General features: G+C 43.5%; 1 protein-coding gene across 2 annotated transcripts in view; it reads right to left on the reverse strand.

Annotated features, from left to right (window-relative positions):
• Positions 1-24,893, reverse strand: part of NDRG3 (NDRG family member 3) — a 79,269-nt gene that overhangs the window by 34,684 nt on the left and 19,692 nt on the right. For both annotated transcript variants that reach the window (XM_055138668.1, XM_055138667.1), the window contains exons 2-4: positions 22,760-22,860; positions 9,807-9,842; positions 468-573 (exon numbers count right to left, since the gene is read on the reverse strand). In XM_055138668.1, coding sequence (XP_054994643.1) covers positions 468-573; positions 9,807-9,842; positions 22,760-22,816 — 199 coding nt within the window. In that variant the 5' untranslated portion in view covers positions 22,817-22,860. The remainder of the gene's footprint in view (positions 1-467; positions 574-9,806; positions 9,843-22,759; positions 22,861-24,893) is intronic.

Here is a 24,893-nt window from a genome sequence, read left to right on the forward strand (position 1 = left end):
AAGTCCACTTAAAAAAATAAATAAATAAAAGGTACACTTAAAGTTGATGGAAAGTTTCAAGAATACTTTTAACTAATCCATCAAAGAGCTCACAATAAAGTTTAAATTCTAGATTTTCTAACCTAAAACATGAAAAAAGTAAGTAGAATTAGTCAACCTGCCCACAAACTGGTTATCCTTAACTAGCTCATCATAAAATCGTCAGTACTTTAGTAGATATAACACAAAGGCAATATAGATATAATTCTAGCATTATCCCCTGCCTCCACAAACATACTCTCCTGCATATTTCCTGGGAATCTTAGTTCTGTTATTAATATCTGCAAAAATAAGGAGGGAAAATTAAGATCGACAGGAGAAAACCTAAGCTCTATTTGAATACTGGGATTTCTTTCTGCTTCTTTTTAAAACTTACACCAAGATTAAGTACTAAGTAAAAGGGGGGGGGTACAAGATCAAATACATACGATTGAGGCCAATGTCATGATAGGTCAGAATAACTGGTCTGTTTCCCTTTGGTAAGCCTCTGATAGTAACGTGGACCACACCATGAGTTGTTTCTATGTCATGCTCCTGTAACAAGAGAATGTGAGGTCTCAGCAAAGGCAGAATGGACATCTCAGGTTGCTGAAATTTCAATAAGGCTCATTCACCACTACTCTCCCTAGCTAAGGTAAATGCGTATTATTGAACTATAAGCATTTCATAGATATGTTACAATGAATATCCCCACTTTTTCTTCCAGATAAAAAAATGAGGAGAAAATTATACCTTTTCATATATATAGTTTAAATCACAGATCTGTTAAAAATATATTCACCCTGGGCTACAGTGATAGCACAGCGGGTAGGGCGTTTGCCTTGCAAGAGGCCGACCCAGGTTCAAATCCCAGCATCCCATATGGTCCCTTGTGCACCGCCAGGGGTAATTCCTAAGTGCATGAGCCAGGAATGATCCCTGTGCATCGCCAGGTGTGACCCAAAAAAAAAATATATATATATTCACACTAAAAGGCCAGGGATGTAGCTCAATGGCAAAAGCACTTGCCTTGCATATATGAGTCCCTGGGTTTGGTCTTACATGGGGGGGGGGGGCGGGGAAATTAGTGATTATGGAAGAGATCAGTAAACTGTTTAAGAAGCCAGGTAAGACTCAGCAGCACAACAATAAAGGAAGCAAAACCAGAAGCTTGACCCTGCAGTACCTCTTGGTTGCCATGTTTGCAGAACTTAAGAGCTGACTAGAGTCAGGTGGGCATGTGTTTCCAACTTAAATTTCTTCTCAATAATAAGCCTTATTAGAGGACTAGAGAGATAGTACAGTGGTTATAGTGCTTGCCTTGCACGCTGCTGAACTGGGTTCAATCCATGTCATCCCATATGGTTTCCCAAGCACCACCTGGAGTAATTGCTGAGTGCGGAATAGGAAGTAACCCCTGAGCACTATTGGATGTGACCCCAAACCAATAAATAAAAAAATAAAAAATAAAAATAAATAAATAACCTCATTAGAATTTTAGTTTTTTTCTTCCCTTTTCACTTCTTTTGGCTTTTGAACCACACCCAGTGGTTCTCAGGGCTTATTCCTCGTTCTGTAATCAGGGACTTTATGGGGTGCCAGGAATCAAACCTGGATTGACCACATGTAAAGCACGTGCCCTACTGGCTTAATACTATCACTCTGGCCCCTTATTTTTCTTTTATTTTGGGGGTGCCATAACCAGCACTCAGGGCTTACTCCTGGCTCTGTGCTCAGAGGTCACTGCTGGCAGTGCTTGGGAGAGGGATCATATGTAGTATGGCATGAATCCAGACTCAGTCACATGCAAAACAAGGGCCTTAACCCCTCTGCCATATCTTCAGCCCTGTCTCATTTCTCTCCTGATGAGGGGCAGAGCATAATCTTAGGCTAACTGAATATGTGTTTTAAAACACAGGCCCAAATAGAGCAGATAATCTACAAATTAAACCGTAAGTAAGTGACATTATTTTTGCTATTTTCTATTAAAAGGCTTGAAAAGGGGAAGGGAAGTAAGAAATGGAAAGGAGCTCATCTATGAATTGACTATGAAATAAAGCACAGGGCTTGGATGGATAAACTTTAAATTCAAATAAATCTCTGACATCGTATGAAAACTTCTCCTATGGCCTCGTCAGAATTGAGGATCCACATCCTTCCCTGCCACCACCAGACTCATCCATTAAATAATCACTTATCTTGCCACATCAATACTAGACTCTGAAGTGAATTCTTGTGAGGAAAGAGTGAACAAAAGTGATGTGAGATGTGTTCTCCTAGATACTATACTCCAGATAGGGATGCCAACAAGCACAAATCAACCCATAGTAATAATTTGTGACGATGCTGCGAAATAAGTACATAGTACACTGGGGTGGAAATAGAAGATGAAGACTCTAACTCTATTAGCAATCAGCAACTTAAAGGAAACAATTCAACAAATATCAGAATACTAAAAATTGTCCTATAATGCTAAGTGTTGGGCAATATGTAAAGAAATAGAAACTGTCAGAGCTGGAGCAATAGTACAGCAGGTAGGGCGTTTGCCTTGCATGCGGCCAAACCAGGTTCAATTCCCAGCATCCCATACGATTCCCTGAGCACCACCAGGAGTAATTCCTGAGTGAAAAGCCAGGAGTAACCCCTATGCATCGCCGGGTGTGACCCAAAGAGCCAAAAAAAAAAATACTCAAACATAATCTAACTCATAAATAATCTAAATATTCATCAACACAGAAACTATAAATAAATTATAATTCATATAATGACAAACTAAAACATATGACTAGATGGAGCAATCTTGAAAACACGATGTTGGGTAGAAATGGATTTGTGTATCTTGTGCCACTCTTGTATATCATGTACCACTCAGATTTTCTTTCTTTTTCTTTTTTTTTTCTTTTTAGGTCACACCTGGCGATGCTCAGGGGTTACTCCTGGCTCTGCACTCAGGAATTACTCCTGGCGGTGCTCAGGGGACCATATGGGATGCTAGGAATCGAACCTGGGTCAGCTGCATGCAAGGCAAACGCCCTACCTGCTGTGCTATCGCTCCAGCCTCAGATATTTTTTTTAAAATATTTTTTTTTTGGTAAGCAATATAGATTTAGGGCGAGAGAGATAGTACAGGGCTAAGGTAAGGTGCTTGTCTTATAAGTGGGCAAAAGAACCAGATTTAATCCCTGGCATCCAATATAGTCCCTTGAGTCCCACCAGAGGTGATCTCAGTGCAGAGCACTGCTGGATATGGTCCTAAATAAAACCGAACAAAAACTTATAAATTATGTATATCTACATACAAATACACAAAAATTGTAAGATATATATTAAAAAAAAAACACCTCGGAGGAACCAGTGAACTAGAACAGTTCACTAGTACAGATAGGGTGCTTGCCTTGCACACAACGGACCCAGACTAGGTTCAATTCCCAGCATTCCCATAATGATCCCTGAGTGCAGAGTCAGCCCCTCAGAATAAAACAAAACTTGGAGAACTAGAACTTCAGGACCTTGTTTCCTTTTAGGAGGGAGGGAGAGAGAGGGTGTGAGAGAGGGACTCTCATTTTGCTTAAAGTCACAGTTTCTAAATATCTTCTGACAACCAGTGAGAACTTGCTAAAATGTCACTTCACAATCTTGATGAAACTCAGATCAGAGTTAAAAGTCATCTCTCTAAAAGAGTAAGCATTTTAGGATATCTCAGCTCCTGTCACTGTCACTGTCATCCCGTTGCTCATCGATTTGTTTGAGCGGGCACCAGTAATGTCTCTCATTGAGAAACTTATTGTTACTGTTTTTGGCATATCCAATACACCACGGATAGCTTGCCAGGCTCTGCCTGGCGGGCTTGATACTCTCGGTAGCTTGCCAGGCTCTCCGAGAGGGGCGGAGGAATCGAACTCGGGTCAGCTGCGTGAAAGACGGATGCCCAACCGCTGTGCTGTCGCTCCAGCCCTCTCAGCTCCTATCTCCCAGTAATACTAATGTTCCCTCAAACTGTGTAACTAGGGAAGAATCAAGAGCCTGGAGTCCTGGGTCCTACCGGTCAATTCAATTGTCATTTGCATTAACTGCCTGGTTACTGGGCCTCCTAGCACGTCTTTCCATTTTCAAAGTATGTGAATGCCCTTAGAATAACTAATATGAAAAGAAAGGAGACACTCACCTCCAAGTGGACTTGTGACTGTCTCAGGGGTGTCCTTGTTTTTAAGTAGCTTGAATGAGTATCCATCTGGAATGTGGGTGAGTGTGCAAAGACCCTGACTAGGAAGGGTCAGGCCACTGCAGCAAGTGATACTGTGGCCACCTTTCTGCTGGATCAACTATTAAATCACAGGAGGCTGTTTCTCAACTACCTCAACCCTTCACCCTGCATTCAAAAGGGTGTGACAGCATAATGAGAGCCCTTGCTCAAAGGGCACAGCCCAAGGTAGTGTCAATTTGGCTCTGGTCAGAGATATTCCTGAGGGCTCTGCTTATTTACCACCTCCAAAGCTATCTATGTCCTGTAGCAGAGCCTTAATTAGTTCAGGCTTATGAAATAACTTTCAAACCATACTGGTCCATGACATACTTCTCCACCCTGGATTGTGCCTCTCTCTTAATCTAGGATGTGGTTTAGGTTTTAAGGGCTGGAGGTACTTCTCCAGCTCAACAGGCTGAGCACATACTTTGCATGCAGAGGGTCAGGTGTGACCCCCCAGCAGTGCTAGGGGAGCCAAGCTAGGGACCCCATGCCCTGCCCTAAGCACCACCAGGAGTGACCCCAAAAACAAAACCAGAAGTAAACATTGAGCACCACCAGGTGCAGTCCAAAAAGAAGAAAAAAAAGTTTAAGAATTGAGAGTTTATGATATTCCCATATCCAATACAAGGAACCAATATATCTCGTTTTGTTGCACTTTGCTCTTTGAGATGTTTTTGGTGGCTCTTTTTTTTTTTTCTTTTTTGGCAGTGACTGGAATCAAACCCAGGGCCTCACATATGAGGCAAGCACTCTATGACTAAGTCACACTCCAGTGTTGTTGTCTTTTTTTTTTGGGGGGGGTCACACCTGGCGATGCACAGGGGTTACTCCTGGCTCATGCACTCAGGAATTACTCCTGGTGGGGCTCGGGGGACCATATGGGATGCTGGGAATCGAACCCGGGTCGGCCGCGTGCAAGGCAAATGCCCTACCTGCTGTGCTATCGCTCCAGCCCCTCCAGTGTTGTTGTCTTTTAAAGAAATTTATCAGCACAACATACAGAGAAGCTGTAACATTTAACTGAGCTCTAATTCCAAACGTTTTATTTGTTTATATTCTGGTCACACAGCAGTGTTCAGGGGTGACTCTGCCCAGGAACTCCTGGTGGTGGTCAGAGCCAGACAGTGCTGGCAATCAAACCAAGGCTGGCCAAAATGGCCACATGCAATGCAAGCACCTTACCTCTTGCACTATTCTCTCCAGACCCTCTAATTCCAAACTTTTTTTTTGTGGGGGTAGAGGAGTATTACAGCAATGCTCAAGAATTGTTCCTGGCTCTGCACTTAAGAATTACTCCCAGAAGTGCCCAGAGAACCATATAGTATGCTGGGGATTAAACCTGGGTCAGGTGTGTGCAAGGCAAGCGCCTTACCTCTCCAGCCCCACTAATCCAAACTTTTAAAAGCCTATCTATTTTAACTTAATTTTAAATCTTTGTTTACGTGTGTGTGGTGGGGGCCCACCCGCAGTGCTCATGAATGACCCGTGGCAATGTTCTGGGGCCCATGAGATTGGAATGGGTCTCAGGGATGCAAGGTGAGCACTTTAGACCCTGGGTTACCCCTCCAGTCCTTTACTCCAAACTTTTTAAAAGGTTCACAGGAGACAGAATTAAGAGTAATGAATTGGATGAAAGACATTAAGTCTGGCTGAGTCACTGTTTCATCTGGCAGCCAGTGTTTTCTCCTTTCTCATCAAGTAGAGGATGTCACCTCTAATCACCCCTTCTTTCATTACTCTTGTAACCCAGCTATGGCTGTTTGCCACAGCAATGAAGTCACTTAGGAAAATTAAAGTACAGAGAGAAGTACTGCACTTTTTTGTGGGGGTTGCATCATACTACACAATGCTCAGGGGTTATTACTAATTGCTCAGGAGTAATCCCTTGTAGTATCCGGAGGATCTTGAGTCATGCTGGGGATCGGGAGATCAAACTGGGGTGAGGTGCATGCAAGGCAAATACCTTACGCCCTCAGCTATCTCTCCAGTTCTGAGAAATGGTATACTTCTAATTATATTTTTTAATCACAGAAAGAAAACAAGCACATAGTAAAGAAAATGGAAAACTTTTAGATTGAAATTGTAAACTGGTATATGATGCTAGATAATTTCTTAAGGATACTAGAAAAAATTCCTTAGATATTTTTATAAGGCAAGACAAATCAGAAGGAAGTCTGATTAAATTACTCCATTTGTCCATTGAGTAGATAATAACAAACCACACAATTTTAGGGGCCACACATCGCATGCTCAGGGGTTACTCCTAGCTCTGTACTCAGAAATTACTCCTGGCAGTGCTCGGGGGACCATATGGGATACTGAGGAACATACATGGGTTGGCCGTGTGCAAGGCAAGCACCCTACCTGCTGTACTATTGCTCTGGCCCTAGAGATCTTTTCATTTAAAAAACAACAACAAAAATCCCACTTGTGCTGTGAAATCACAGGGAATGGGTTCCCACAGCTCAGGTTCTCATAGTGTGTTTCTCTGGGTGGAACAGCTAATGCTTCAATGGAACCCAACTCCCTTTCTCTTTGGCATCCTTCTTCTTTTGGTCATTTCCCTTCATCCATTTCAGGAAGTTATTTTGACTCCTGGTGTGCTTAACATGCTTAATACAACTATTAATTCTCTCAGTAGGAATCTTGTCCTTTACTTGTTTATGACAGTGCCAACAAGCATGCTGGGTTACACTGAACTCTGCCAGTTTTGCCATGGTAACACTTGTGGGACAGTCCTTTCTGAACAGTGTCCAATTCCCTTTATGTCTACAGTATCATCTTTTTTTTTTTTATTTTTGGGTCACACCAGCAATGCACAGGGATTACTCCTGGCTCTGCACTCAGGAATTACCTCTGGCAGTGCTCAGGGGGACCATATGAATTGCTGGGAATTGAACCCGAGTTGGCCGTGTGCAATGCAAACGCCCTACCCGCTGTGCTATTGCTCCAGCCCTGACCTTTCTTGTAGATCCATATGAATGTGGCCAAAGGAACAACTCCATGTTTCCTAAAAGGTCTAGAGAACACAGAGCGGGTGCGCCTCCTCTTTCCCTTTTGTGTTGGTTATTTTGGCAACTGATGGGAAGATGGCAGTTCTTGCTAAAAGGGTACATATATTATATACTGGGGGTGGTGCACACATGGCAATGCTTGGGGCTATAGTTCCAGTGTTGCTTGGGGAAACATGAGGCACCAGGAATTGAAATAGACACTCCAATATGCAATTTGGAGGGTGGGCCTATCCATCAGTGCTGAGGGCTCTGTGCTCAGGACTGGCCCCTGGCAGTGACCTTATGTGGTGCTGGGGATTTGAACCAGGATGACAGCCACCACAGCCACATGTGAAGCCAAGTGCCTTCCTTACCTCCTGTACATCTCTCCAGCCCACTCAAGTCCTTTATTTTCTAATGTTAGCAAAGTGGCACAGCTGGATGACTTAACCAAGAAGAATGAGCCAACTTGGGTTGGGGCAATAGACAGCAGGCAAGGTGCTTGCCTTGCACATAGCCAACCTGAGTTTGATCCTTGGCAGCCTCCGAGCACTTCCAGAAGAGAGCAGAAGTGATCCCTGAACAGAGAGCAGGAGTAAGCACTGAGCATAGCCAGGTATGGTCCCCAAACCAAAAATTGGTAACAACTTTTGTTTTTCAACTGTATTTTTTTCTTATCTATTTTACAACATACATATAATGTTTCCTATTTTATTTGGTGGGGAAGGGTGCTCAATTTGATGAAAATGCTTCTATCATTTTTAGATATAGAAGCATATACAGGAATAGACATAGATGATAATGGGAATGCTTCTCCTTGAGTTTTACAGTCAGTCTCTCTCAAATGATCTCTCTCTAGTTAAATATTACCAAGTATTAACAGCGACCAAGTTCAGCAGGTTCAACCTGAGATCCAAACCACAAACAAAGTTAATCAAATTAACTGCCCAACTAAGTCCAAACTTGACTACCACCATTTATAAAAATTAATAAGCTTCTGGTTCTGATTTTTTGGGGGAGGCCTCCTAAGCAGTCTAAGGCTATCTGCTTAGACTTCTTGGATACCAGACCACAGATTACACAGTTCAATGCTGAGAGGGCCCCAGGTTGCAATGCTGCTCAAGTTGTGCCTCACCTGGGACACCAAGGCCACCATGGCAAGTATATGGATACCACCATGGCCACACCTGGTGGTGCTCTGGGGGGCCAGATGGTGCCAAGGATCAAAGTAGGGTCCCACATATGCAAAGCATGAGTCCCTAGCCCTTGGACTATCTCCTCAGCAGTAGCTTTTTGGTTTTGAGCAAGGAATCTATAGGAAATGATTCCTTCACAGCACTATGTTGATATTGTTGTTTAGTGAAGCATCAAAAAATGTTCTGTACTGGGATTCAGAAATCTGCAACAAGGATTAAAAGGCTACACCATACAAAGTGAACCTCAGTTGCACGTACAACTCAAACCCTTACAACATTCTGAGCTCCAGAAATTTCCAGGTGGGAAAGAATAGCTATGAATTCAGGAAGAATTTGTTTGATATAGGAATTAGCCCTTCATTTTTGTTTTGTTTTGGGGCCACAAATGACAGTGCGCAGGGGTTACTCATGGCTCTGCACTCAGGGATCACTCCTGGTAATGCTCTGGGTACTATATGGGATGTTGGGGATAGAACTCAAGTCAGCTGCGTGCAAAGGAAATGCACTACCCACTGTACTATGCCTCCAGCCCCTAACCCTTCATTTTTATGTTAATGCCATATAGCTCACTGTATGCAACATAAAATGTGTATCTGAAAGTTTTGCCTAAGCATGTATAGGGTTGCTAAATCCTGTAAGCAAGGAAGCTGGTATCCCAACAACCCCCTATCCTGCCCAATACCTTCTCAATCTACTTCAGGTCATTTCTATAACCACTGCTTGGACATCTATCCAAAAATAGGAGAGGCAGGCTGCAGTGAGGTTCTTATGAGACTATCATTCTCATGCACTCATTTCTTCCTCGGATTTCTTTCAAAGTCAGTCTAAGGGATGGTAAAGGGAGAGTTGCTGTCTCATTTTATTGATTTTTTAAATTAGTAACAGAGCTACAAGCAAAAGCAGACTAGGAAGATGATCATTTAAGGAAATACTAATGAGTCATGTTTACATTTCCAAACATATGTCAAAAGGAAATCTGCATTTTGTAATAATCAAATTTATTTGTCTTTTTTCTTTAGGAAAAGATTTTGTTGTTAATAGTTGTCCCGTACAAACTGTCCTTCCCCAACTTCCCTGCAGTGAGATGACAAATCTCCATTTGACATCTGTGACTGGAATTTCCAACCTCTTTTAAAGAAAGGAGAGGTAGCTCCTACAATCATACAACAGCACCTGGCAAACATTTTGTGGACATCACAGCCAAGAATTCTGTATAAATTTGTTCCAATGACCAAAAGAACACAAAGGAGTTAGGATGAGCTCGGAAGAGAGGTCCACTTCTACAAGACTACAGGAGGGAAGCACTGCAGAGATCCTGCACACAGGTCTCCTTGATGCTCGGACAGTTCTTACCTGACAGTCAAAGTCCTGGAAGTTGCGCGTACCATTCTGTCAAAAGAAGGCAGAAAACACAGTCAGTTTCACATGTGGCTTCCCCAAATGTGCAGCAAATTCAGTTCACAGTGAAAGCAGTACATGTGCACTCTCTCTACTGCCATCAAGCTACAATGGTATTGTCAAAAGGCTATAGAGGCAGGGTTGTCTAATGTGTTAGTAAAGGATGAGTCTTTGAGGGGAAATGACACTTTCTTGGGGTAAGTATACAGATAAAGAAAAGGATGTAAAGGTGTGATTCCTTACTTCCCAACTAAGAACACTGAGAACTTCTGGAAAGGGGGTTAAACATGGATTAGAGTCTAAGTGTACACTCTCACAACCCACACAGGAAATACCCAGGAGGAAAGAAGTTGAAGACCAGTCTTGAGGGGAGCAAAGCACACAGGATTCAGTGTGTCCAGAAACAAGGACAACGGAAGAATTAAAGGACAAAGTCACAGAAGGATTAGAAATAGAAGATATGAAATTCAACAGGAAAGAAAGGCTCATCACTAATTGAGAAAAGGGAAGATGAAACAGGTTCCTAAAACAATGGTCTATCTGCAGCATCCAGGGAACTGCTGAGAAGAAGGAAAAAAAAAATCATTGAATCATTTAAAAAGTGGAACAGAGTCAAAAGAGCCAGGGAAAAGCCATCAAGCTTCTAAAAAGAGATTATATCATAGTAACATCTGATTGAAAGAAAACAATCAATGACAATGACTCAGGCATTTCTGCAGCATTTCAGATGCCAGAGCCGCAAGACTGATGTAAGAGCACTGAAAGTTACTGGGCAGTGTACCGGGGTAGGAAAAAACCTTCCAATTTGTTTTTTCTTTTTTTATAGAATATGAGCATCTCAGTGAAAAAAAAAAAACCCTTAAAACTGTGCTATCATACTTTATCTATTCTGTCTATAACAATTTAGAGAAGCTATGGGCTGCTAATAAACACCTTCCCAAAGGCTGATCCTCTGAAGAAAATCTACATGTCTGATTCTAATAAGGTGTCCCAACCCCTGTCTAGAAACAATTTTGTACCCCAACAAACAGTACTAATAGGACGAAACTGAATTTAAAAGCATTGCTTGTTGTTGGGCATGTAGCTAAGTGGCAGAGACCATGTCTTGCAAATGTGAGGTCTGTGTTTAATCCAGGTACCACAAATAAAATGTAAACAAAAGTACAGTCCAATGTGACACATGCACACACATATATGCATACACACATGCGCACGCACACTTTCAAAGAAACCAAATTCCATCCTTATGAGAAGAACCAGGAAAACCAACTGGCATAATCTAAAATAGTACCACCTCTTATGGCAGCCACTATGCCAAACAGGTCAATAAAAATTAAAAACTCAGTTTCTCAGTTGAATTAGCTACATTTCACATGCTCAACAGATATATGTAGCTAGTTGCTACTGCATCTTTAGGTAGCACAGAGAATATTTCTAATTACTAAGACACATCTATTGGACAGCATGATATTGTATATGTAGAAAGCTCTGAAGAACTAGAGTTTTTCTAAAGGTGGCAGTAAAATCATAATATATTTATTACCAATCAAGAGCCTGCAGATGATACTGAGAACAGCAAAGAGGGGCAAGACAGCTAGTCTGAAGTATTATTCCTGGCTTGAAACAGAATTCACAAAATAAAAGTGATCACAACAAAGGAAAACAACCTAACATACTGAGCAGATGGGGCTGGGTAACAATTTCGAAGGATACTGCCATTGCTAAAAAGGATCGCAATGTTCCATGGCTCCCCCTAGTCTAATAAAATGCTGGAGAAGTCACTGTATTTAAATTTCTTGTTAGACTATGAGAAGACAGGGTCCTTAAGGACTAAGATAGATAATTTCAATAGAAGCTAAAATGGCTGGGAAGATAGCTCAAAGGGCTAGTGTTCATGCTTTCCATGGCGGGGGGAGGCCCGGGTTGGATCCGATACCACATGGGTCCAACATGGGTCCACGGCATCATGCACCATGGGGAGCGACTTCCAAAGAGCTAAGAGAGCACCCCCTAAGTACCACTGGATTTAGCTGCAAAGCCAAAACCATGGGGGCAGAATAGTATAGCAAGCAGGGCTCTTGTCTTGCTCTCAACAGACCTGGGTTTGAGCCCTGGTATCACATATGGTCACCCAAGCACCACCAGGAGTGATCCTGGAGCACAGAGCCAGGAGTCTGCCCTTAGAACCACCAGGTATGGCCCCCAAACAAAACAAAACAAAACCAAAAAAACAAAAACAGGATATAAATGACCAGTTGATGAGTTCCTGGTTCCGGATTAAAACTGTACTTCTATTTTTTTTTTTTTTTTGCTTTTTGGGTCACACCTGGAGATGCACAGGGGTTACTCCTGGCTCATGCACTCAGGAATTACTCCTGGAGGTGCTTGGGGACCATATAGGATGCTGGGAATCTAACCCGGGTCGACCGTGTGCAAGGCAAACTTCCTACCCAAGGCAAACGCCCTACCCGCTGTGCTATCGCTCTAGCCCCCTCAAACTGTACTTCTAAACATAAAACCTTGGTATAAACCAGGTGCTTGAGATACACATACACACACACACACACACACACACACACACACACACACGTATGTATGTATTTAAATAAGTTTGCGAGCAGGTTGTAGAGCGGGTGTTCTATAGCGGGTAGAGCACTTGCCTTGCATGTGGCCAACCTGGGTTCTATCCCTGGCACCCCACCACATATGGACCCTCAAGTCTGTCAGAAGTGAACCTTGCATACAAAGTCAAGAGTAAGCCCTGAGCACTGCTGGGTGTGGCCCCCAAACAAATAGGGGCTGGAGATATAGTACAGAGGGTAGGATGCTTGCCTTGCATGTTGCCAACCCAGGTTTGATCCCCTGCATCCCTTATCTTCCCCCAGCACTGATGGGTGTGCCCCCCCACCAAAAACAAATAAATCTAAAGGAAAACATAATACTAGAAAAAAAGACTAGAAGGGCCGGAGTGATAGCACAGCGGGTAGGGCGTTTGCCTTGCACGCGGCCGACCCGGGTTCGATCCCCGGCATCCCATATGGTCCCCCAAGCACTGCCAGGAGTAGTTCCTGAGTGCAAAGCCAGGAGTAACCCCTGAGCATCGCTGGGTGTGACCCAAAAAGCAAAAAAAAAAGAAAAAAAGAAAAAAAGACTAGAATGGAGTATTAGGGACAGTAGTTATTTCTGAATAGATTCTCCTTTGAATGTGTATCTCACTTGCGTGTCTCTTTCTCTGCTTGCCTATTTCCACACTAGGGAAGCTTGTGTTATCTCTATTTTGATTTTTGGGTCACATCCAGCTGTGCTCAGGAATCACTCCTAGAGGATTTAGGGACCGTGGGGTGCTGGGAATGGAACCTAGGTTGGCCTTGTGCAAAGCAAAGCAAGCATTCTACTCACTATGCTATCACTCTGGCCCCAATTGTGTTCTCTCTTAAACACATACTTCTCTCTTTCTCCCCCTCATATATTTCTAAATAAGTTTCAATAAAAAATGATCTTTCAATAAAAATGATCTTGTTTCTCTAAAGGGGGAGTGCTGGGATAAAAACATGGTGGTCATGCTCCCCCAAAATTTTTAGTTTAGACTGGAATGTTTTCTCTAATTTTTCTAATTACTCTCTATAGAATCGTTTGGAACTTTACTAAGATTGCAGTCTAATATATGTTTTAACATTCACTGTATCACTGTAATCCCATTTTCATTGATTTGCTTGAGAGGGCACCTGTAACGTCTCCATTCATCCCTATCATGTGATACTGTAGCCCGATGGCGTACTGGGGGCTCTTTCAGGACCAGGGCAATGAGGAGGTTGTTGTTACTGTCTTTGGCATATCGAGGGTTTGGCATGCGGGCGCACTGGGGCGTGGGGCCGCTGCTACCGCCGCCACTGCTGTTGTTACTGCTGCTGCTGTTTTAACATTATTATAAATTATTCCTCAGATTAAATGAATCTTCTTTTGACAAAATATTGTTACACTTATATTTTTGTACCTCACCAAATCCCATTCTAGTGTTTTAGATTTGGGAAGCAGGGATGCATGGGTATGTTTATTAGGCCACATCTGATAGTGATTAGGTCTTACTCCTGACTCTATGCTCAGAGGTTACTCCTGGCAGGGCTAAGCAGACCATATGTGGTGCCGGGGATCAAATGGAGTTGGCTATGTTCTATCTCTCTGGCCCCCTTTTTAAGTTACATGTGCATTATGTGCATTATAAGAGTGTCACTGTCACTGTCATCGATTTGCTCGACCAGGCACCAGTAATGTCTCCATTGTGAGACTTTTTGTTACTGTTATAAGAGTGTAGAGAAAATTATTATAAACCCATAATCTCTCTCTCTCTCTGATGAGAGAGATGGTCTGATGATGCACACACATCCCCACCCCCTAATGGTCATGAAAAAAAAAAAAAAAAACAACAAACCAAAAAACCCAAGATAAATTAAAATAAAAATCTTGGTCACGAACAAGAAGAAATTCTGATGAGTCATGTGGGAAGTTGTTATTACTACATGCAGAATTCCCCTACCTCAGGCTGAGCAATAGCACAGCAAGTATCTTGCATGTGGGTAATCTGGGTTTGGTCCCCAGGACTGCATATGGTCCTCCAAGTCCTGCCAGGAGTGATCCCTGCGCTCAGAGCCAAGAGTAAGCCCCGAGCACTGCTAGGTGTGGCCCCAGAAACAAAACAAAGAAGAATCCCCCCTTGCTCACAACCATGTAATCACAGTCATTAAGTGTATAGTTGCACTGAAGCCCCTGAAATGAACAAACAGGGAAATGCCCAAGAGGTTATTCTTTCCCGAAGCCAAATTTATCTTTCTTCTCGAACATGTTATTAACTCAATATATATTGCTAGACTCCCAGTAAAAAGTACAATTGGGGAAAGACTCTTAAATGCTTGTTTTCTTGACTTTGTTTAAAGAGATGCCAGGTCCTCTTGGATTATTTCATGTTTCATTAGTGACCAGCCTGCTGAAAGGCTAAAACAATCTGACAGTGTCTGACACCAAGGTTTGGTTTTTTGTTTTGTTTTAAATTGGGGGATGGGGTAGAGAATTTGAGCCACACCTGGCAGTGCCCAAGACTCCTCCTGGATCTGCACTCAGGGCTTACACCTGGAAGGCTTGGGGGATCAAACCTGGGTCAGCCACTTGCAAGACAAGTGCCCTACCTGCTATACTATCGCTCTGGGCCCCCAGCACCAAAATTTCTGAATGGAGATAACTAGCTAGTCCTACACTCAGCTATGGCCAATTAAAGTCATATTCTCTCAGTTCAAAAAAAGAAAAACAATTTAAGGGTCTGAGAGCTAACTCAAAGGGTGAAAGTGCATTCTTTGCATTTGAGAGGCCCAGACTCAATGCCCAGCTCCTGACAGCACACACATGATCCCCCAAGCACTGCCAGGAGCAATCCCCAAGTATTGAGCCAGACCTCTGAGCAACAGCACTGATAGGAAGAGAAACTACAACCACCTCACTTTCTAGTAAGTCTACTTCACTTTCTACTGCAACAACCAGGAAACTAACTTGTTTTTTTTTCTCCATCATAAATATGCTTTCCTCTCCCTGATGTTTTTTTTCTATCCTACAGAAGTCAACTATGGCCTCATCCTTTTTTCTTAATTCTAGCCTTTGGCTTTCATCAGGCTGAGGAGTATCTGAAGACGTTACATAAAGGAAGGCAGAAAGAAGTCTGGCCACTGAAAACCACTGCCTCAGACGCCGGTCCAGGCTGACACCAACAGTTGTGGGTTCTAGTCTGGGCCTTTTCAGCTTAATAAACAATAACTCTGGAAGCCTTACAGATAGTACAGTGAGTAAGGTGCTTGCCTTTCATGCAGCTGACCCAGATTCAATCCACAGCACCCCAGATGATTCCCCACATTCTACTAGGAGTGATCCTTGAGCAGAGAGCCAGAAGTGAGCACTGAGCACCACTATGTGTCCCACCACCAAAACAAACAAAAAATAACTACGAACAATTCATATAATCTGTGAGACTCATTAAAAAAAATAAATGAAGTGGGGCTGGAGCAATAGCACAGCAGATAGGACATTTGCCTTGCATGCGGCCGACCTGGTTCGATTCCCAGCATCCCATATGGTCCCCTGAGCACCGCCAGGAGTAATTCCTGAGTGCAGAGCCAGGAGTAACCCCTGTGCATCACCAGGTGTGACCAAAAAGCAAAAAATATACATATAAAAAAATTTTACATGAAGTTAAAATACCTTTAACTGGACGGGAGAGATAGCTCAATGAGCTACAGCACATGCTTTGCATGCAAGAGGGCTGTATCTGATTTTTTTTTTTGGGGGAGGATACACCCAGCAGTGGTCAGGGGTTACTCCTGGCTCTTCACTCCTGGTGGACACAGGGGACTATATGAAATACTGGGGACTGAATCTAGGGTTTCAAGGCAAGTGCTTGCAAGGCAAGCACCCTATACCCTACACTAGCTGCACTATTGCTCTGATCCCTGTGTTTGATCCTTGGCATCATATGATCTCCTGAGCTCTGCCAGGCTTGCATGCCCCCAAGCACTGAGATAGCAATACTCCCTGAACATTACCAGCTGTGGTCCAAAATCAAGAAAAGAATTTCAACCACTTCAGCTGTTGGGAGAATCAAATGAGATAATATCTGTCAGAATGGTTAACAGTTCAGAGAAAATAATTTCATATGTCTGTGAAATTTCTGTCCTCCCCAAACAAAGGTAAGTACCAGCAGTTGCTTCTTTTCATCCCCAGAGCCAAAAGAAACATGGTAAAATTACTCACTTCTTCACAATTCTAAACTGTAGACAAAATTATAGGCATACTAAAATTAAATGGGAAAAGTACCAACAAATGACAAGAGAAAAGTTAATATAAGCCTCACTTAGAGTTATTTTGAGAATGCTTCCTTGTAGTCATCTCAGGACAAATGGCTTCTAGGCTTGTATCTAGGCTTCTTTAAGCTCCCTGAAGTTTGGAAGGATACAGCAATGTCTCTCACTAAAAGCATAAGGAGAATGGACTAAAAGGTAAAATAATCACATCCCCAAACTGGTCCTTAAGCAGCAGGGTAAGAGCCAGAGAGATGACTTTGCATGCGGAGGTGCTGGTTCAATCCCCAGTACTGCACTGTCCCAACCCCAATCCCAGCACCAGTCAGCAGCAGCCCCTGAGAACTGCTGGGTGTGGTTCAAACACCAAAAACCAGCAAAGAAGGACAAGAAAAGTCACTGAGGTGATGTGAAAACACAAGTAGGATGAACATAATGGAATGGAGCATAGGTTTTAGAGTAGGAAAGACCTGGATTTCAGTCTGACTTCCACCCGTAGACTAGGTAAGTCTTTTTAAAAATCTGTTAGATTTTTCATCTGCTAAGCAGAGAATAGAATCTACTTCAAAGGGATACTCTAATAATTTTTTAAAAAGGGCTATTTCTGGCCCAAGTACCTTTTGAGTCAGGTATTTTTACAATTGTAAAAATGTCAAAATTTATTGCAGGTGGGGTGGGGGGGACAAAACAACCTTCTGTCAACCAAGAAAACCTCAAGACACGTATTCCTATTCAAATGTGGAAGCCAATTTATATCTCAGTAGCAATTATGGGTCATAGGGCAGGATCCTGAGACATGCTTACCTGCCACAGCTGGGAGTGCTACTGACATCTAGTGGGTAGAGGGCAAGAATGTTGCTAAATACCTGTAAGACACAGGACGGTCCCCCACAATTACCTAGCCCAGAACATTCCCACAGCCTGGAATGAGAACTGCCCCATGGCAAGCACTCCTGTACACAACCTGAGTAAGCTCCCTTTCTTAGCCAGTTTCTTCACTGACAATAAGGGAACAGACTGATCTGTGCTCGTAATATCTGCTGGGTAGTTCAAATACAATCATGAAAGAGAGGGAATATTCATCATTATGTGTCTCTTTGTTTTGGTTTGGGGCCACACCTGGTTATGCTCAGGGCTTACTCCTGGCTCCGTGCTGTGGAATCAGTCATGGTGGTGCTCAGGGACTGTATGTGATGTGAACCTCGATAGGTTGCTAGCAGGGCAAGCACCCCACTCACTATTTCCCTACACAGGGTTTTTTTTTTTTTCTTTTGTCTCATCCAGGGGCAATTCCTGGTTTTGAGCTTAAGAGTGACTCTGGCTGGTACTTGAGGAACTGTATGTGGTGCTGGGCAACTAACTGCCTTAACCCTTATACCATCTCCCCAGCCCTCATCATTTCATCTCTCACAATGGTATGTGACTATATAAAAAGCACCCACTCACTGGGCAAAGAACAAAGTGTACCAAAGTTGGGGAGGGGGGGAGGTTGGTGGGGTAGTATTCTTTAAGAATGCTACCATCTGGGGCTGGAGAGAGCTCAATGGGTTGAGGGCAGGCTTTGGTAGGCAGGAGGCCTAAGTTTGATTCACAGCACAACATAGACCCCCAAAACACCACCATGAGTGACCCCCAAGCACCAAGTCAGGAGAAGTACCACCGGTTATGCATCTCCCCAAAAGAACGCCACCATCCATAAAGGCCTCTTGCCAATCAATTTTCAAAACAGCTCACTGGAGCAGGGTGCTTTCATGAATAGTTATGGGATAGGAGGGCTTCTCAGAGGGAGAGAGGTGCAAGATGGAGCGTGGGAAGTGGGTAGGAACAGCACAGGCATATCAAAGAGGAGCTAACAGATGTTAGAAAGTGAGACATTGCTTAGTGTCTTACACTCGAGCCGCCTGGGTGGCTTAAACAACAGAAATGAATTTTTTCACAGCTCTGGAGGCTGGAAATCCAAGAGAGGTTCTAGCAGGATTTGATTTCTTTGGAGAGCTCTTCTCCTGGCTTACAGAATGATGGCCGCCATCTCACTGTGTCCTCACATAATGGTGTGAGAGGACGATCTCCCTCCTCTCCTTCGCTCTCTTCTCATAAATCTACTACTTCTACGGGTTTAGGGCTTCATAATTTTAATCACATCCTTAAATAACTCCCTCCGTTCCCCAGCAATGTGGGGGAAGAGGATTCAAGACACAGATTGCTGGGGTGGGGCTGGGGAGGGACCACATTTTTGCTTTTAAGGTGTCGCAATTTTGTTCACAGTACTGGGCACCCTTCAAACATGAGAAGTATGACTTGAGTCTCAGAAAGACTTAGATGCTAATTAAACATTTTTCTATCATGAGCAGTCACTGAATCTTTCCTTTCCCAGATGCCTCCTCTATGGTATCTAGTCGATAAACTCTTGTTTTTTGTTTTTTTTTTTTGCTTTTTGGGTCACACCTGGCGATGCACAGGGGTTTCTCCTGGTTCTACACTCAGGAATTACTCCTGGCAGTGCTCAGGGGACCATATGGGATGCTGGGATTTGAACCCGGGTCGGCCGCGTGCAAGGCAAACGCCCTACCCACTGTGCTATTGCTCCAGCCCCTAGTCGATAAACTCTTAAAGCTCTTTCATGGTACCTGCTTAGCATCCAGTAAACTTTCAGGACCAGGGAAAGATCCCCCTCTTATCTGGGGGTTTCCAGCAATGGCTAATCAGAATCCTTTTAGACACAATTCTCTCTTTTTTTTTTTCTTTTTTTTTTTTTTGGGGGGGGGGAGTGCTTTTTTGGATCACACCTAATGATGCTCAGGGGTTACTCCTGGCTGTGCACTCAGGAATTACTAGGGGATCATATGGGATGCTGGGACTCAAACTCAGGTCGGCCGTGAAATACCCTACCTGCTGTACTCCAGTCCCGAGGCATGATTCTCAATTTGGGGACCTTTTATTTATTTATTTATTGATTTTTTGCTTTTTGGGTCACACCTGGCGATGCACAGGGGTCACTCCTGGCTTTGCACTCAGGAACTACCCCTGGCCGTGCTCAGGGGACCATATGGGATGCTGGGATTTGAACCCGGGTCGGCCGCGTGCAAGGCAAACACCCTACCTGCTGTGCTATCTCTCCATCCCCTTGGGGACCTTTTATAAAAGTTCAGTTGCCATCACAGACCAATGCAGTAAGAATCTCTAGAAGAACAACTTGAGCATCCATAACTTAAAAAGTTTCCCAAGTATGGGGCTGGAGAGCAGTACAGTAAATAGGGTCCTTGCCTTGGATACAGGTGACCCAGGTTCAATCCCTAGTACCCATAGGGTCTTCCGAGCACTGCCAGGAGTAATTCTTGAGTACAGAGCCAAAAGTAATCCCTGAACATCATCTGGTGTGGCCTCCTCAAAAAAAAAAAATTAAAAAAAAAAAATCTTCCCTAGTAGGGGCCAGAGCAACAGTACAACTGGTAGGGTATTTACCTTGCACATAGACAACCCAGGTTTGATTCCTGGCACCCCAGAAGGTTCCCCAAGCCCTGCCAGGAGTCATCTCTGAGCACTCTGTGTCCCTCTTCTCACATTCTGATTTAGTTGGTCTGGAGAAGAACCCAGAAACCTCTATTCCTGAACAAATCTCCAGCTGACACGGAGGATCAGTCAGTCTTAGGACAGACTTCATGATACTAAATTGCCTATCCCTATTTGCCTGGTAACAAGTTATTTCTGTGGCTATTACTAAGATTCACAGACTCAGGTTTTACTTCTAGCACACTGTTTTTGGGGCAGCCCTTCATATGCAAAAAAAAAAAAAAAAAAAAAAGCACTTAAAGAGACTTCTCTTAAAACATGAGGGGGAAGCAGTAGGAGGTTTAAAAAAGTGTGAAGCTTACCAAGTGAGAGAGCAAGAAATCTGATAATGAAGGAGGGGTAGGAATTGGGCTGAAGAGAAAAGGTCAGAGGAAAGAAAATGGGGATTGGAAGGATTCAAAAGCAATTAACATGGTTAAAGAAGAAAAAAACAAACAGCATTCAGAGACAGAAGAAGGGTCTTGCTTTGGGAAAGAAAAGGTAACAGAAACCAACAGCGTCCTCTAGTGTACCTCCCCCCACCCACACACATCTCACCCACCTTCACTCTTACTCCCCATTAATAGTTTCCTTAGAAAAGAATGTCATGGACTCATTCAACCAAACTACAGGTGTATTTTAATAGGGGACACGACAGGAAGTTAAAAAATTAGGGTTGATTGGGGCTGGAGTAATAGCACAGTGGTAGGGCGTTTGCCTGACACTCGGCCGAACCCGGTTCAATTCCCAGAATCCCATATGGTCCCCTGAGCATCGCCAGGAGTAATTCCTGAGTGCAGAGTCAGGAGTAACCCCTGTGCATCGCCGGGTGTGACCCAAAAAGAAAAAAGAAAGAAAAAGTTAGGACTGATAAGAACCCTCAGATGTATTTATTGACTGACGAGAAACCAGAAAGAATAACCTTAAGCTTACTGATAGCTCCTATCTGTGCCCTACGCCACTGGGCTAAATCCTAGCAGCTGGAATTGTGATGTTGATCACCACATGGTGATACATAACATCGAGTATCTCACCAACATCCAGGCATCACTGATGAAAACCTCAATGCTGACAGAAAGGTCACAGCACAAACCTGACAGATATTAGGGAGAGGGTCACACTACAGTTCATCACCACCCATGGAAATTGATGGAGACCAAAGTCAAGACACTAAGTTCTAAGTCAAACCTCACTCACACTTTCTGTTTAATTTGCCATATTATTTTTCCCCTTAATATTTCATATCTGTAAGACAAAACAAAAATATCCCCAGATGGGGCTGGAGCAATAGCAGTGGGTAGGGCGTTTGCCTTATACTCGGCCGACCCGGGTTCGATTCCCAGCATCCCATATGGTCGGTCCCCTGAGCACCACTAGGAGTAATTCCTGAGTGCATGAGCCAGGAATAACTCCTGTGCATCGCCGGGTGTGACCCAAAAAGTGGGAAAAAAAATATCCCCACAGATAGCTGACTAATTTCATTTGAGGAAATAAAAGTTGGAAAAAAGAAAAGAGCAAAAAAGATATCAAAAAGCATGTTTAGAAGTATATTTGCGGGGTTAGAAAGAGAATACAGTGGGAAGGGTGCTTTCCTTGTATCTGGCAAACCCCGATTCAATCATGATCCCCAGAGCCCTGTCAAGAGTAATTTCTGAGTGCAGAGCCAGGAGTAATTCCCAAGCAACACCAAGTGTGGCCCAAATATCCTCACGCCCCCAAAGAGCTGTATGTTTCTAGGGAGTCAGAGAGATAGTACAGTGGGTAAGGTGCTTGCCTTGACGGCCAACTCAGACTCCATCCCCGGCACCCCACACAGTCCTTTGAGCACCACCAGGAGTGATCCCTGGTGGTTAGGGTAAGCCCCGAGGCACAACCAGGTGTGGCCCAAAAAAGCAAAAAAATTAAAGTATGTTTCTAAAATGATTCCTCCCATAGAATGTTCTGTATCACTGTCACAATCATCGATTTACGTCTCCACTAGCCCCAGCCCTGAGATTTTAGCAGCCTCTCCTTACTCGTTTTTCCCAATGACTGGAGGCTCTTTTCAGGGTCAGGGGAATGAGACCTGTTATTACTACTGTTATTTGGCATATAGAATACGCCACGGGGAGCTTGCCAGGCTCTTCCGTGTGGGCTGTATACTCTTAGTAGCTTGCCAGGCTCTCTGAGAGGCATATGTATATATATTTCCCTTTATGATGATGTGTTGCATGGCTGCACGGTACAGGAAATGTTCACTCATGCATGAGGCTCAGCCCGAGCGTGTGGAAAGCAGCCTGGAGCGTGGCGGTGGTTGGGTAGTGGAGGTCGGCTGCCGGGCTGGTCTCTTGGGGCAGGGAGGGCTCTCACCCACCCTCCTCTAGGGCACCCCTGATGCAGGGTCCGGTGGCATGGTTATGGGGACCTCATTTTATGCTCCCTTCCAGGATGTTAAGCTAGTATATTCTGAGTTCATTACTATTTCAGCAATATAGAACTCATCAAAGAAAAATAGATATTTTAGTAAAAATGAGCAATTTTTACCTTATCATTAAGAAGTGGTTTGATCTCTGTGAGTTGAACGTCCTGAAGTTCATCCATGAGGACGATGGTAGTAAAGGATTCTCAAGAATAAATCACGAACTCTAAAACAAAAGAGAAAAAAACTGAAAAGCTGGAAATAAGTGTCGAGAAGCCCTAGAGAAAATACAGTGGGTAGGGCACTTCCCTTGCATGTGGCCAACCCAGGTCTGATCCCCAGCATCCCATATGATCCCTGAGTCACGCCAGGAGTAATCCCTGAGTGCAGAGCCAGGAGTAAGCTCTGAGCACTGAAAGGAATGTCTCTAAATATTATTATTTTTTTTTTTATTGAATCACCAAGTGGAGGGTTACAAAGTTCTCAGGATAATGTCAGTTATACAATATTCAAACACCCTTCCCTTCACCAGTGCCCATCTTCCGTCACCAACCCCCCCAGTATATCTGCCGCCCCCTCCCACGTCCCTAGTCCCCACCCTTGTACGTGATAAGTTTCACTTCATTTACGCTTATCTCGATTACATTCCATGTTTCAACACACAACTCACTACCGTTGCTGGGGTTTCCCCCCAAAAAGAAAAAGACGGTCCTATTGCCAATGAGGCATTTGATAGTTCTCCATTACTAAGAATATAGAGATATTAAGTCCTGCTGTTTGTTACATAACTTTTCTTTTTCCCCCTTGCCCTGCGCCACCGAGTTCACGCCTGTTTAGTAATCGCCACGCTGTCTGACAAAGGGAAAAAAAAACCGAAGAGGCAGGCTTCCAACCATGGAGCAATATTCTTGGCCCTTTTCTCTACTGTCCTTGGCTACCAGTCTCATGTTATTTTACATCCCACAAACGAGTGCAGTCATTCTATGTCTGTCCCTCTCTTTCTGACTCATTTCACTTAGCATGATACTCTCCATGACCATCCACTTATAAGCAAATTTCATGACTTTCATCTTTCCTAACAGCTGCACAGTATTCCATTGTGTAGACGTACCAAAGTTTCTTTAACCAGTCATCTGTTCTCAGGCTATTTCCAGATTCTGGCTACTGTGAACAGTGCTGCAATGAACATACAGATACAGATGTCATTTCTACTGTTTTTTTTTTTTTTTGCAGCCTTGGGATATATTCCCAGAAATGGTATAGTGGGGTTATATGGAAGCTCAATTTCTGTTTTTTTTTTTTAAGGAATGCCCATATTGTTTTCCAAAAAGGCTGGACCAGTAGGCATTCCCACCAACAATGAGAGTCCGTTTCTCCCCACATCCGCATCAGCACTGGTTGTTCTTGTTCTTTTTTGATGTGTGTCAGTTTCTGTGGTGTGAGACGATATCTCATTTGTTTTGATTTGCATCTCCCTGATGATTAGCGATGTAGAGCATTTTTTCATGTGCCTTTTGGCCACTTGTATTTCTTTTTTGAGGAAGCTTCTGTTCACTTCTTCGCCCCATTTTTTGATGGGGTTGGAGGCTTTTCTTCTTGTACAATTCTACTAGTGTCTTGTATATCCTGGATATTAACCCCTTATCAGATGGGTATTGGGTAAATATTCTTTCCCATTCTGTGGCTGAGCTACATTTTTATGCAGCAAGAATTCAAATAACAGTCTGTCCCCACAGAACATATATTTCATTCACAGTAGATGTGGAAGAGAACAGCACATTCAGAGCTACACCTCAGGAAGCAATAATTCAATGATGGATTAAGGGAGTGGAAAACCTGAAGGCTAAAACTGAAGAGTCTGATGAGAGGTCTCATTTAGTTTTTGTTTTGGGTGACATCCAACAGTACTCAAGACTTACAACTGACTCTGTGCTCAGGAAATCACACTGGCTGGGGATTAATATGTGCCTGGAAGTTAATATGCAGTATCAGGGATCAAAATGGGGTGGGCAGCATCCAAGGCAACACTGTTCTAGATCTCCAGCCTGATTAGGGGTCTCGATGGCACTGGAAATTAAGAATGGCAATGGAAATGGAGAGAGTTGAACCAAAGCTGCACTCCCTCACTTTCTCTTGGAAAGTCACAGCAGTAGATAGAGTAAGGTAGCCCACATCCAAGACAACCTCCATTGAGCCCAATGCCACTGATCTCTTGAAATTTGTACTTATGTGTAATCTCCCATCCAAATAAGTCAAAGA

This window comes from Sorex araneus, chromosome 5 (assembly GCF_027595985.1).
Source record: "Sorex araneus isolate mSorAra2 chromosome 5, mSorAra2.pri, whole genome shotgun sequence".
NCBI classification, from domain to species: domain Eukaryota; kingdom Metazoa; phylum Chordata; class Mammalia; order Eulipotyphla; family Soricidae; genus Sorex; species Sorex araneus.